The 13,946-nt window shown below is 42.8% G+C and overlaps 1 protein-coding gene across 1 annotated transcript in view; it reads right to left on the bottom strand.

Annotated features, from left to right (window-relative positions):
* LOC308488405 (myosin-13) overlaps positions 1-13,701 on the bottom strand; it is a gene marked incomplete at its 5' end in the record, with an annotated part of 50,382 nt that extends 36,681 nt beyond the window's left edge. The window contains 10 exons of the mRNA XM_081028076.1: positions 426-564; positions 3,872-3,975; positions 4,077-4,175; positions 4,273-4,336; positions 6,177-6,269; positions 7,275-7,386; positions 7,476-7,503; positions 11,341-11,497; positions 11,583-11,726; positions 13,498-13,701. Coding sequence (XP_080884202.1) covers positions 426-564; positions 3,872-3,975; positions 4,077-4,175; positions 4,273-4,336; positions 6,177-6,269; positions 7,275-7,386; positions 7,476-7,503; positions 11,341-11,497; positions 11,583-11,726; positions 13,498-13,701 — 1,144 coding nt within the window. The remainder of the gene's footprint in view (positions 1-425; positions 565-3,871; positions 3,976-4,076; positions 4,176-4,272; positions 4,337-6,176; positions 6,270-7,274; positions 7,387-7,475; positions 7,504-11,340; positions 11,498-11,582; positions 11,727-13,497) is intronic.
* Positions 13,702-13,946: the final 245 nt, after the last annotated feature.

The following is a 13,946-nucleotide window of genomic DNA, read 5'->3' as shown; positions in this document are numbered from 1 at the left end:
GCATTGGGAGGAAGAAATGTAGCTGCCACTTGACCAGAGGCTTCATCTTAGGTCTGGGTGATGAGGCACGTATAATGGATATTAATAATGATATGCACAGAGAGAAAGTGAAGTTCACTTAACCGTATCCTCAGATAAAAGTCCACCTTAAAATAACAGGTAAACTGTGATGGTTGAGAGATAGGAGTGTGGATGGGGATCATTCATTTATGAGAAACAGGCCTTTTATTTTTCAAGGATTCACCAATATCAGATTCCTTGGCAGAGTGAATAAACTTGACCAGAGCACGCACAACGAGCTTTGGACAAACCAAATTCCGTTTGTACAATTTTCAAAGAGCAGCTCTTGAGATGAACATCAAGTTTATCTCACACATGAACACAGGTGGAAAGTTAAGTCCCAGTCCCTTTCCCGACATGCTTACCTTCGGTGCCGTCTGGCTCTGCCTGCTCCTCACGCTGCTTCTGCTTGAATTTCATGTTCCCGTAATGCATCACGGCCCCTGTGAGCTTATAGATCCCAACTTTCTCTTCAGAGCTGAAGCCCAGGATGTCAATGGCATTCTGAGAATTTAAAAAAGGACAGGGATCACAGCAGGACTCAGGGATCCAAATGCAGCTTTCCCTGGCAAAGACCTCATCATTTTTGTGTATCACGGGGGATAGCGTTTGTCCACATAAGTGGATGACTGGGGTGGGGTATGGTAAGATAGAGGTTCAAAACTATTTCTTTAATTTAATGTGCTTGTATGGGTGGGTGGAGATTATGGGAAGAAAATGGGAATAATCTGTTTTCTTCCATCTGATAAGAACTGATTTTAATCCTTCCCCACTGTACATAGATTTGGGGGCTGTTTCCTGATTGAGGCCATTGGGAGCCATTCATTGATACTGGGGGAAGAAAGTCTCACGGGTAGTGTCTGAGAAATAGTGTCCTACAGCTTGACAGGTTGGCACCGTAATCCAGGAATTTTAGTGTTGTTCAGAATCGAGACAATATGGCATTGTAGAATATTAGAACTGAAAGGAAAGATCATTGAAGAGAATACCATCATTTTTCAAACGAGAAAGAAGCAAACTTTCCCCCCGTTTTCTTCCCCCCAGTTTTTAATGAGATATAATTGACCTATAGCACTGTATTCATTTTAGGTGTGTAACGTAATGATTTGATAGATGTATATACTATGAAATGATTACCACAATAAGTTTGGTTAACATCTCTCATCTCATGTACGGTAATTACAAATTTTATTTCTTGTGATGAGGGCTTTTAAGATCTACCCTCTTACCAGCTTCCTTGCTTAAAATAGATTTAAAAAATTTTTCAATTACAGATGACATACAATATTATATTAGTTTCAGGTATACAACATAATGATTAGATATTTATATAACTTATGTAATGATCACCCCGATAGGTCTAGTACCCATCTGACATCATACATAGTTATCCTAATATTATTGACTATGTTCCCTATCCTGTAGTTTACATCCCCATGACTGTTTTTATAACTGGCAGTTTGTACATCTTAATCCCTTCCCCTTTTTCACCCATCCTTCCAAACCCCCTCCCATCGAAATGTACTCTGTATCCATGAGTTTGTTTCTGTTTTGTTCAATAATTTTGTTTTTTAGATTCCACATATAAGTGAAATCATATGGTGTTTGTCTTTCTCTGTCTGACTTATTTCACTTAGCATAATATCCTCTAGGTCCATCCATGTTGTCATAAATGGCAAGATTCCATTTTCTTTTATTTCCAAGTAATATTCCATTGTATATACGCACGACTTCTTTATCCATTTGTCTATTGATGGACACTTAATTGCTTCCATATATTAGCTATTGTAAATAATGCTGCAATGGACATAGTAAATAACGCTGCAGTTCCACTTCTGGGTATTTATGCAAATAAACCAAGACACTAATGTCTTTTTAAATTAGTGTCTTGGTTTATTTGCATAAATACCCAGAAGTGGAATTGCTGGGTCATATAGTAATTCTATTTTTAATTTTTTGAGGAACCTAAAAGAAGCAAACTTTTGCAGACCCACTCTGTGTGTTAGGCTTGGGGTTAGGCACAATCCGTGTATTATCTCATTAAGTCCCTATGAAGACATTCGAAGTGTACAGATTTGTCCAAATTTCCAGGGGAAGAACTGGGGTTCTAAGAGAGTAAGTAACCTGCCCAAAATCATATAGGCAGGATGTGATAAGACTGAGACTTTTGCTAGCACTGGTGAGTTCAAAGATTACAGCAGTTGCTGATTTGATTTTATAACCACTTGGCCCATTTTCTACTACAAAGATTTCAACTAGAAAATCCTTCTCTGGAGTATATATATTGATTATGTAGCCTGGTTTGCAGCCTGAGCCTAAGCACTGTCCCTTGGTGGAGTTGAAACCTATCTGGACATGTCTGGTGAGCTGGTGGGGCAGACTCAGTGGGTCAGGGTCAGCAGGATGGTATGGAAGAGTGAGGCACTCTTGGCAGGGCGCCCCCTTTTGGGGGTGAGGGGAAGAGTTCATGCCAGGAAGTGACCAAGGGGAGGAGAGATTCTGAGGCGTGGCGGCTCCCCTGGAATCCAAATCCCACCCCAGCAGATGCATATCTGTGTATTAGGGAGGGATGACTGTAAGTTAAAAGAGAAAGAGCTTTTCTCTGAAAAGAACCAGAGGACGCGTTACTGCCTGGGGAGCCTCTTGGAGAACGCTCCCTTGGAGGGAGCAATCCCTTTTCACTTGACCTTAAACCTTCGCTCAGAAGAGGCCCCACGGGAGGGAGGAACAACAGCAGACCCTGACAGCAGAGGATCTGCAGGGAGGACCTGAGACAACTCTGAGACTTTTAGAATTATGCAGGAGGGCCTTTCTCAAGGGCTGCAGCCACGCATCGGTCGTTAACCTGCCCTTTCTGTACTCATCAGTCAGGAAAGGCTGGGGAAATCTGTTAAAACGTATAATGGCTAGACTGAAGTTGACTGAAGTTTATTTGATCATGAACGTTTCTACCTGCTTTAAAACAGTGTCACCTGGAAATGTCACAAACTGAAGGCCAAGAAGATGGGCACTGGGCAGTGCCCCTCGGATGTTGGAAGAGCCCCCTTTCCAGAAGGTCTTGCAGCTTCTGTGAGGGCAGAGCTAGCAGGGATGGAGATTAATTGCTCAGAGATGGTGTATTTTAGTTAAAAATGCACACTCTGGGGTTGGGAAGACCTGGATTCAAACACTCTCTCTGTCATTTACAAACTCTTCAAGCAAATTAAGTATTTTTTCTAAGATCCCGTTTCCACTTTTATGAAGTGGGGGCCATAGTGGTGCCTATCCCAGAAGGGATAAACATTTGAGGCTAAAATGAGACAGTGCAGGTGAAGGCACCTACCTTAGTTCCTAACACGTGTTAGTGTAATAACTTAATGAACTGAGTTATTGTTATTGTTATTGATACTCCCCAGAGCTAAAGGCCAGAGTCCTGCCAGGCCTGCCGAGCTGGGAGTCTGATATGAGCCTTAGGTGGTAGGCAGCAGGAAGAATGTGTAGCTGCTACATAGTGTGTTGTTTGCCCCCCTTTATACTTTTCCACATTTTCTACATTTTCTTAAAGAATCGTGCAGATGGTTTTGTAACCTGAAAACTTCCAACAAAACCTTTAAAAACCTTATACATGCAAACATTTGCTCTAAAATGCTAGAGAACAGAAGTCTTGTTTTGGAGAACTTGGGGAGCGGTGCAATCTGCTAATTCTCTGAGAGCTTGGGTCTCATGCTGCAGAGCCCTGGATCCTAGTTTGCTCATTAGATCGCTAAGGGGCCTCTCAGTTCATAAACGTGATAATTCTATGCTTAAATAAATAAGTAAACACAATGCTTACATCAGTTGCCAGCAGTTCTTCACTATCATCAATGCCGGCCACGGTGACCTCTCCTTGGCTCACAAAGGGAAAGTCAAAGGGATTGGTGGAAATCAGAAGCAGGTCTGTGAAACATGAAGATTGGTTTAGTGCCATAGGCACAACTTGGTCGTTTTTTTCCAATCTGACTGCTTCGGAAGATAAGAACAATGTTCTAAGAACTTACCAATTAATTCTGGCTTCTTGTTCGACATGATTTGGTAAAAAATGTGGTAGCTTCTCTCACTGGATAATTGAAATGTCACTCTGGATTTTTCTAAGAGATCTAAGGTAACAAAAAAAATAATGTGATTTCAGGTTCCAAAGAGATACATGCCTTTGTGGACAAATAACAAGGTACCAAATAGAGTGTTTGGACTCACAGGTTTCAATGTCTGCCGATGCCAGTTTTCCTGTAGCTCCAAAGTGAATTCGAATGAACTTCCCCTGTCCAATGGCAGGTTGACAAACACCAGTTATTTTCTTTAGATGGTACTGTGGCTAGCCTCTGCTAGGTGCTACCACAGATGGGTGGGAAGTGTAGGGTAAGGGAGGAAGTGATGCCAGAAGTGTGAGGACTTCCTTCCTATCCGTTTGCCTGGCACCCAGAGTCCTCAAGCTTGCTCAGCCAACACTCAGGTAGCTGTACCCAAAGCGGCTCTGGGGATGCCCCATGCTCCCTCTCTAGCTCTCTGCTTGGGGCCACCTCACTTCTGACTTTCTCCTTAATTTTTATCTTCCTCTCATGTCCTTGGATTCTCTAACTCTCCATAACATCCTTTGATAGCCTGGTCGGACCATCTGTCTGACTTTATTTTTGCCTCTGGGTGTTATTTCTGAGGTTTCTTGCCTCTGTTTCCCTTAATGCTTACTACAGGCAAACCTATCTCCCAGGTTCAGGCTAGGCTCTCTGGCTCTGAAATGACCCACTAAGAATCTGATTACCCCCTTTATGGGGTGCAAGAGGTAAAACTGTGTGTGTGTGTGTGTGTGTGTATTCCCTTCTTACCTTGTCTGCTTACGTGGTCTCTACCACACTGTGAACAAATTTGAGGGCAAAAATGTTGCCTAACTTATTACCCACAGTCTGGCATGTAGTCAGAACTCAAAAATATGCTGAATAGTTTATGAATGAAGCTTACAAAGAGTTCATGTCTATGTGTGAATTGTAAGCATTGCGTCTTCAGTATTTTTATCTGCTTAATGCAAGACAATGGAAGTTTTAGCCGCACATGTTTGATTGGAGGGTGAAAAGTGGACAGAATGACCAGAATGATTGTGACATCTGGGTCAGGGCCAAGAGGAGAGGCCTATGGTCTAAACAAATGGGAGTGAAAATAGGGAGTACCTGAAAATAGGCTGGTGCCCGATTAGTGCAATAACTAACTTGGTCCAAGTACATGTAATATATCTCTGCTGTTTAACACGCACCCAGATCCCCTACAAGGAAGAGCTTAGTTGTGCCCTGGGAAGACAGATGTGCAATGTGCAGAAGAGCAAGGGAAAGAAAGAAACGTCAGGGCGTGGAGCCGCAGTCTTTGATCGATGCATCTGTTTTCATCAAAGACCATTTTAAAGTTGAGAGGTAACAATAGAATGCAAGCTTGAGATCATCTACATATTGTGATGTGTGAAGTTTCGATGTACTTTTGCATTACAGGCATACATGAAGGCTTCACCTTGGGGTTCTTGCTCCACTGGCTGATGTTTGTGTATTTGCCAGTGTGAAAGTAAATGTCTTTTTGGTTGAGCTAATCCTAAGTGAAATGTTGAAGGACAAAACATATCCTTCAATATCTTCAAATATCAACTTATTCCCAATTTGTAGGCCCTTCTGCCTTCATCAGCTTTTCCCTAAATCCTAATGCCTCCTGACGTGGAGGAGTTCAAATCTGCTAACTTAATTCACACTAAGGTTTCCATGGCTGAGAAGTCAATGGATATTGCTTGATGGACTTCCGCATGTTAAAATGTTTCCACCTAGGGAGACTGATTTTAGCATAAAGGAATTGTTCTCTACTTGTGGAATTGGAATCACTGTGACTTCCAGATGCTCTGAGGTGATGTCGATTAGTTAGAGAAGGACAGCTAAATCCTTCCTCTGCTGGGAACAAGCCAACACGGGTCTTCAAAGTGTATCAGAATATCCCAGTTGGGTAGATTGATCTGAATCACTTAGATAGAACAAGGCCAAATATATCCTAGTTTATGTGGCAATGTTTCATATCCAGTGTTAGAGGAGAAGATTTGGTTTTGGGGGATAGTTGAAAATTGGACTGGGACTTACAAATCTTGAGGAGTTGTCATTCCTCACGGTCTTGGCGTTTCCAAAAGCCTCCAGCAGGGGGTTGGCCTGGATGATCTGATCCTCCAGGGTCCCCTAATAATAAACAAGAAGAAAAAAAAAGAAGACGTCGGATACCTCCTGAAGTAGTCCCAAGGTGACTCAAAAGTATGGCTACTCTGGGCAGGTTCCAGGGAGAGATGCATACCAGCCCAGCCTGGGGGCCAGCGCAGACCGTTAGAGGTTTGGAGGCGCCCACAGCCCCACCCCACCCGAGGAGTCTACAAAGTCCCATCCTAGAGATGGTCTTGTTAGCACAACAGGACAATGTTTTCTGCTACACCAGATGCCAAGCTCCATCTTGATTGCTCAGACTGACTTTCCTCTCTGATAACATTTCGTTATAAATCATGGATTTTTAGAACGTAATGCATTATGACCCATCTCATATAGACATCAGGTTCAGAAATGTAAATAGAATGTGAGCAATGAAAGTGACCCAAGAGATCATAGGATAGAAACAATGATTCTCAAAAAAAGTTTCAAGTAGCAAAATATGTTTTATGAGAATGATTGTTCAGAAGTCTGCTTATAGAAAACAGAGTTTTCACCCTCACTTCCCTGCATAATTGCTTATCCTCTGGCTCCAGAGCAGTTTGGAAACTGCTGTCCAAGCCCAGTGGTTCTCTTTTTTCTTTTTCCAGTAGTTCTCAATGTGTGATCCCTGGACCAACAGCATAAACAGTGGGAACATGTTAGAAGTGCAAAATAGCAGGACTGTGAATGTGAAATAGGAATTTCAGTCAGAGATTCTGGGCCTGCGTCCCAGCCATGGAGTTGTGACAAGCCCTCCTTATGATTCCGATGTGCACTCCAGTTTGAGAACCACTTGCCTAAACCATTCCTTCTCCAGTGGAGGATGTGGAGTTGCTCAAGGTCACGCGGCTGTTACTGATGGAGCCGGTGCTAGAGCCTGAGTCCACTTGGTGGAATCCCATAAGCACCCTTGGACCATATAACCTTTTGCTGTGTATCTCTGCTGAGCACACAGCCCTGCATTGCTCTCTCCCAGCAAGCCTCAGGGTACAGGGGGCGTCTCACCTGCATTTTGCCTGGCTGCTGCTCCTTCTTCTTGTCTCCAGTGACGGCAATTGTTGCAAAGTACTGGATGACACGCTTGGTGTTCACCGTCTTCCCAGCCCCGGATTCTCCGCTGTTGGTTTAAAAGTAAGTGAGGTAAAGGAGGGTAGAAGGGGCAGCACGGGCTTCTGAGTCGTCACAGTGCAAACACGGGTGACTCACGTGATGAGAATGGACTGGTTGTCTCGATCTAGAAATGCAGAAGGAAGCAAAACAGAATAAATGAACAATAAAAATAGGATATAAAACTTGGGCCATGCTGGGGTTGGTGAGGGTCTCTGAGTTTCAGCTCTGGCTTTGCCTTGAACTAGCAATGCAGTGATTTGAGCATGTCTAATCTTCTCTGAGACAATTTATGCAGATTTCCCAAATGTGGGATGTGTAACGTGGGCAGCATGGGACACGAACAGTGTGAATCCCACAATGTGAAAGTTATTCGTGTTCATAGATCTTTTACTTCTCTGTAGCACTTTCTCATCTCTCTTTTTAATGAAGAAAGTAAGTCTCAGACTCAGAGCTTGTGAAAAGCCACATCTTCTGATTAGAATTTGGGAATACTGATCTGTTTCATTGCATTTTTCTTTTGCCTTTATCTTCTAATTGAGGAAAGTGATGGTTTTCCATTTACAGTAGTGTTATGGGTTGAATTGTGTCTCTCCCCCTCTCCCCAACTCATATGTTTTTAAGTATATTTTTTAGATTTTTATTAAAAGTACAGTTAACATACAATATTATATAAGTGTCAGGGGTACACCATAGTTATTAAACATTTATATACCTAAAGAAGTAACCACCCTAAGTCTAGCAACCATCTGACACTGTACCACACTATCACAATATTATTGACTATATTCTCCATGCTGTACATTACATCCCATGACTTATTTGTTTTATACCTGGAGACTTGAACCTCTTATTCCTCTTCCCCTTTAAAAAATTTTCGATTACATTTGACATTTAATATTATTTTATATTAATTTCAGGTGTACAGCATAGTGGTTAGACATTTGTATAATTTAAGAAATGACCCCCCTGACTTGTCTAGTACCCACCTGGCACTATACATAGTTATTACCATATAATTGACTACATTCCCTATGCTTTACTTTATATCCCCGTGACTATTTTGCAACTACCAGTTTGTACTTCTTAATCCCTTCATCTTTTCACTCTGTCACCCAGCCCCCCTCCCAACTATCACCCCAATAAATGTAGTACCCATCTGACATCATACACAGTTACTGCAATATTATTGACTATATTCCTTATGCTATAACCTACATCCCCATGACTACTGTGTAACAAGCAATTTGTACTTCTTAATCCCTTCCCCTGTTTCCCCCACCTGCCCAACCCTCTTCCCATTTGACAACTATCAAAATGTTCTCTGTATCAATGAGTTTGTTTCTGTTCTGCTTGTTTGTTTATTTCGTTCTTTAGATTCAACATATAAGTGAAGTCACATTGCATCTGTCTTTCTCTGTCTAACATACTCCACTCAGCAAAATACCCTCCAGGTCCGTCCATGCCACCACAGATGGCAAGAACCCTTTTGCTTCCATGGCCAAGCAATATTCCATTGTATATATGTACCACCTCCTCTTTATCCATTCTTTCACTGACAGACACCCAGGCTGCCTCCACATCTTGGCCATTATAAATAACGCCGCAATGAACTTAGGGATGCGACGTCCCCTTGAAGTAGTGTTTGGATTTCTTTGGATAAACACCCTGAAGTAGGATAACTGGGTCCTTCATTGTCTCTTGTGATAGCCTTTGTTTTAAAGTCTGTTTTGTCTGGTATAAGTATTGCACCCCAGCTTTTGTTTTGTTTTGTTTCCATTTTAATGAAATATCTTTTTCCATCCCTTTACTTTCTGTCTCTGTGTGTCTTTCAATCTGAAGTGAGTCTCTTGTAGTCAGCAAATGTAAGGGTTTTGTTTTCTTATAAATTCAGCCCTCCTATGTCTTTTGAGTGGAGCATTTAATTCATTTACATTGAAATTAATTGTTGACAAATATGTAGCTATTGCCATTTTAGTATTCATACTTTTGATTTTTTTTTCTGTCTTAAGTCTCTGTAAGATTCTTTGTAATACTGTTGAGGCCATTCTTTGTAATACTGCCTGTTGAGGCCACCTTTTGTGTATGCCACTTGGGGCTGGCTGGCTGATCCCTGACAAAATGCCTCAGGCATTAGGGTGGGAGTTGCATAGGTCAGGTTCCCAGTGAGTCAGCAGGGTGGAGCAGCGTAGCTCTCCAGAACACATTTGGCCCTGTGGGCTCAGCACAGGAAAAATAGTGCCCACCTGCTGGCTGCATAGGAAGAGGACCCTTCACAGGGAAAATGGCAAGTGTCCTCCAGGTCTTGCTCCAAAGCTACACACCTCAGTCTGCCCTCTGCCTGCCTCTGATATGACCTGTATTACTGTCTCTTCACTGGAGCCCAGGGTAAGTGCCTGTGAGTGAGTGAGTCTGTGCGAGGGCCTTTTAAGAGGACATCTGCAGGCTTCCATCCCACCCAGATGGTCAGAATCCTATTTTTCAGAGTCTGATGTTGTGGGGTGCTCTTCTTCCCAGCTCCAGTACTCTGGGCTGGGGAAGTCAGTTTGCAGCTGGGGATCCCTTGCTATTTCGGGGGGGGGACATCCGTGGATGAGATATCCCTCCTGATTCTCAATGGTCACATAGAGATTTGGGCCCATTCTATGTCTTCACTCCTTTTACCAGTTTTGATGTAACTTTTCTTCTTTATATTTTTAATTATAGAACTGCTGTTTGGCTAGACTTTAGATGATTTGCTGCAATTTAGTTGTAATTTTAATGTGTTCATGGAAGAACTCAGGCACAGCGTTTATCTATTCCACTATCTAGGATCCAGCTCCAACTCTTATATTGAAGTCCTAACACCCTCTATGAAAAAAATGTGACCTTATTTGGAAATAGGGTCATTGTAGATGTAACTAGCTAAGATAAGGTCATACCAAAATAGGTAGGCCCCTAATCCAATATGACAGGTGTCCTCATAAAAAGGGGAAATTTGGAGAGAGATGCACACAGGTAATACACCATATGAAGGTGAAAGCAGAGATCAGGGTGATGCTTCTACAATCCAAGGAACACCAAAGATTTCCAGCAAACCACCAGAAGCTAAAAGAGAGTCATGGAACGGATTCTCCCTCTCAGTTCTCAGAAGGAATCAATCCTGCTGACACCTTGATCTCCGACTTCCAGCCTTCAGAACTGTGAGAAAATACATTTCGGATGTTTAAGCCCCCCAGTTTGTGGTACATTGTTACAGCAGACCTGGGAAACTATTATAAATGGTGCTACTAATCTTCCTCTTAAAACTTAAAACTTTAGTCAATTTGAAGAAAATATTAAGTGTGCAGAAATGGCTAGGATTATGAATATGAGATAAGAATGACTAAAGTTTGGACAACATTGTACTAGGTGACTTTTAAGTGTCGTCAGATCTCAGGGGCTTCTACTTCTATCTGGCCCAAGTCACGTCAGGTGAAAGTTAAACAGGCAGAAGTGACATTAGACACGACGGTGTGACACTATTACCACCTCTCTATTTCCTGTGCCATTCTGGAAATTTAGTGGGAAGAAAGAGAAGCCCGAATTTGGGAAGGAAGACAGGTGAAGGCACACTGCTATGTCCCTTCCTCCAACTTTGCGTTCTTACATGGCTACTAATATAGACTCTCTTCCAAGTGTGCCCATGTTGGGGGGTTCTTTGGATGTGAGGGCAGGGCATCTCCTTGTAGTCCACATTCTCCCAAATAAGACATGCTTAGTGTCCTATGGCCTATGTACCATGACTGGTAATGAAAGACATTGCATCCCTGGCTCTCCATCCTGAAAACATCTGAATCTCCCAAGGTTACTTTGATCATTGCCCCATTCGGATGACCTCGGCCTGTGAAAGGCTCGAATAATTAGCTAAGAACCTGCTCAGTTAAAGGAATTGAATAATTAACTAAAAACTATTTTAAAAATGTGGATTGAAGAAATTACTCACCAGTCAGCATGAACTGATAGGCGTTGTCAGAGATGGAGAAGATGTGGGGCGGGGCCTCCTGGCGCTTTTTGCCTCGGTAGGCAGACACCACCTCGGGGTTGTACACCGGCAGCCACTTGTAGGGGTTGACGGTGACACAGAAGAGGCCCGAGTAGGTCTGAGAAAATCAGACAATGCAACATGGGGATCTTGTTTTCACTCAGAGAGATAAACGGAATACAGACACGCTGAAGGGCACTCACGTAGATCATCCAGGCTGCATAACGCTCTTTGAGGTTGTACAGCACCGCGGGCTCGTGGAGATGGGTCATCATGGCCATGTCCTCGATCTTGTCAAATTTGGGAGGGTTCATGGGGAACACCTGATCACTGTTCAAAGTGAGTGTCTGGATATTGATAGGAAGAGCACATGATGAGCGGGAGAGCTGATGGTCCATATCACACTCTACTGGTGTGATGGAGGCAGTGAGTGATGGTGGCACCATCTCTCCCCATTACTGTGGTAAATTTGGTAAATTTATCCCCATTACTACGGATAAATTTATGGATCATTTCCATGCCCAGAGATGATCCACAAATAACTATCCTTGATTAGGCTAATTCTGGTCAGTCTGCATAACCCATTCAGGTCCAATGTTCCCAGTCAGCAGCCATTCTGTGCACCAGGAATGCATCACAGGTGTGCCAAGCGATAGAGCTCTCCAGCCCTTAGGGGGTCCAGGTGGGACTCAGGATGGTCAAGATTGCCTCTATTTACCCCATTTCCTGTGAGTGCTGAGATGAGACAAAGGTTGGAAGGTTGGAAAGAACTACTCCAACGTATTCTGTACATCTCCACCTCAATACCTCAGCTCACATGGGTTCCTTTGTCTGGAGTATCTTTATTGAAATGATGTCTAGAAATCTTCAAAATTCAGCTCAAGTGCCATCTCTTCCGTGACCTGTTTCCTCCCTCCCCTGTCTTTTCAAGGCTTGCATAATTTTGTGCACCTCTGCTCTAGTAGTTCAAACATTTGCACTTGCATTATAGTCCATGGCCGAACAATATTTTGAGACTATCACTTAATTTTTCCCTCTCTGTGTTTTCCCCACTTTCCTCCCCCATTCAAGCATACCACTGGTTCTGCACTCCACTAATCAGGAGAAGTAGAAAGTAGGGCAGAAAAGAGAAAGAGCCTGTAAGTCTTTCTGGCTTTTGATTTCCCAAAGCCTAAGTCTTTAGGAAAACTTTGAGAGTTTTACCAAAGAGAGGAAAGGAAGGGGATTTGTTGGTACATATCAAATCTCTTGAAGAAAGGAGACTCTTCTGCCTTACTACCCTACATTAGAAAGAAACACCCAAGGTAGCACAGGGGAGATGGAAAATTTGTGAATCCTGAAGCTTCTGGCACTGGGACTTGTTTCTTAGCAGATCTTTCAGGGAGGCAGTGAAACCCCAGTGGGGCTCCGTGTAAGGTTTCAAAAATGTGGCACGATCCTGGGTGGTGGAACCTCAAGAATGGTTGAATAAAGTTTGCTTTTTAAATTTATAATTTAAAAAGTGAAAAGAGGCTGAAATCAGAGATTAAGTTCAATAATTAAAAAAAAAAAAGATCTATTCTGTATGCCTGAGTTTGTGAACTGAGAGTCATACCTACCATGTACATTTTAATTCCTAACTAGATGGTAAAGTTTGGGAAAACAGGTATGCTGAGACTTGCTTATATTTGCCAAGTGACAGACACTGTGACCTAGACGTGGTAGGTGTCCAGTAAATATTGCATTGAACAGTGCACTGTAAGTCTCTACATTAAACAAGGCATTGTCTTCAGAACTTCCTCTGTAAGTCTCTCTGCAGCCTGGAGAGCTATATTTAATCATCCTACCCAGTAGTGATCAGCACGAATCTCTCCCTTAAATAATCCAAGTCTTCCACCCTCACCTTGGCCTTTCTCCAAAGCAAACATCACAAAAACTCTCAAAGCCCACGTCTTTAGAGAAGGAAAGATTCAGGAGCAAAGGTGTATGCAATGGTCCTTTTCACCTGCCACTTCACTACAGAATAGATAAACATGTGGTGTCTTCAGATTCCTAGGGGCTCATGCAATTTCTAATATTCTACTCCAAAGGAAAATGAGGACGCCCTTATTATCAAGGACATCTGAGATCAACACTTACCCGGTCATCCAGAGTCTTGACTGTCACTTTGTCATCTTCCCTGCTCTGAATCATACCTTTCACATATAATTCCTTATCATCCACTACAAAGCAGGCTCTCTTAGAATCGAATGGGCGATTTTGAGCTTCGATTCTCTCCTTCTCTGGTTTCCGCAGGTATGGAGCTGCTTCTCCAAAAATGGCCATCTCTGCATCAGAGCTCATGACTGCAGGGGGCTGGGAAGACCAGAGAGGGACTGCTGAGTCTGGAGTCTAGGGAACAGCTGAATCTAAAGGGCCCCACCTGGTTATTTCCATTCAGACAGGGGGCCAGATTCAAGAGGTCCTGGGATTTACCTAGGTCCTGGGGAATCTAGGATCAGGTCTAGGGACTTAGAGTGGGCAAACGGAATGAGCTCAAGGGAATATTTTACTCTAGGAAAAATGTTTGAGGGGTTGTTTTCATCTCT

Source organism: Rhinolophus hipposideros, assembly GCF_964194185.1.
Source record: "Rhinolophus hipposideros genome assembly, chromosome: 20".
Taxonomy (NCBI): domain Eukaryota; kingdom Metazoa; phylum Chordata; class Mammalia; order Chiroptera; family Rhinolophidae; genus Rhinolophus; species Rhinolophus hipposideros.
This window is presented reverse-complemented; position numbering and strand designations above follow the sequence as displayed.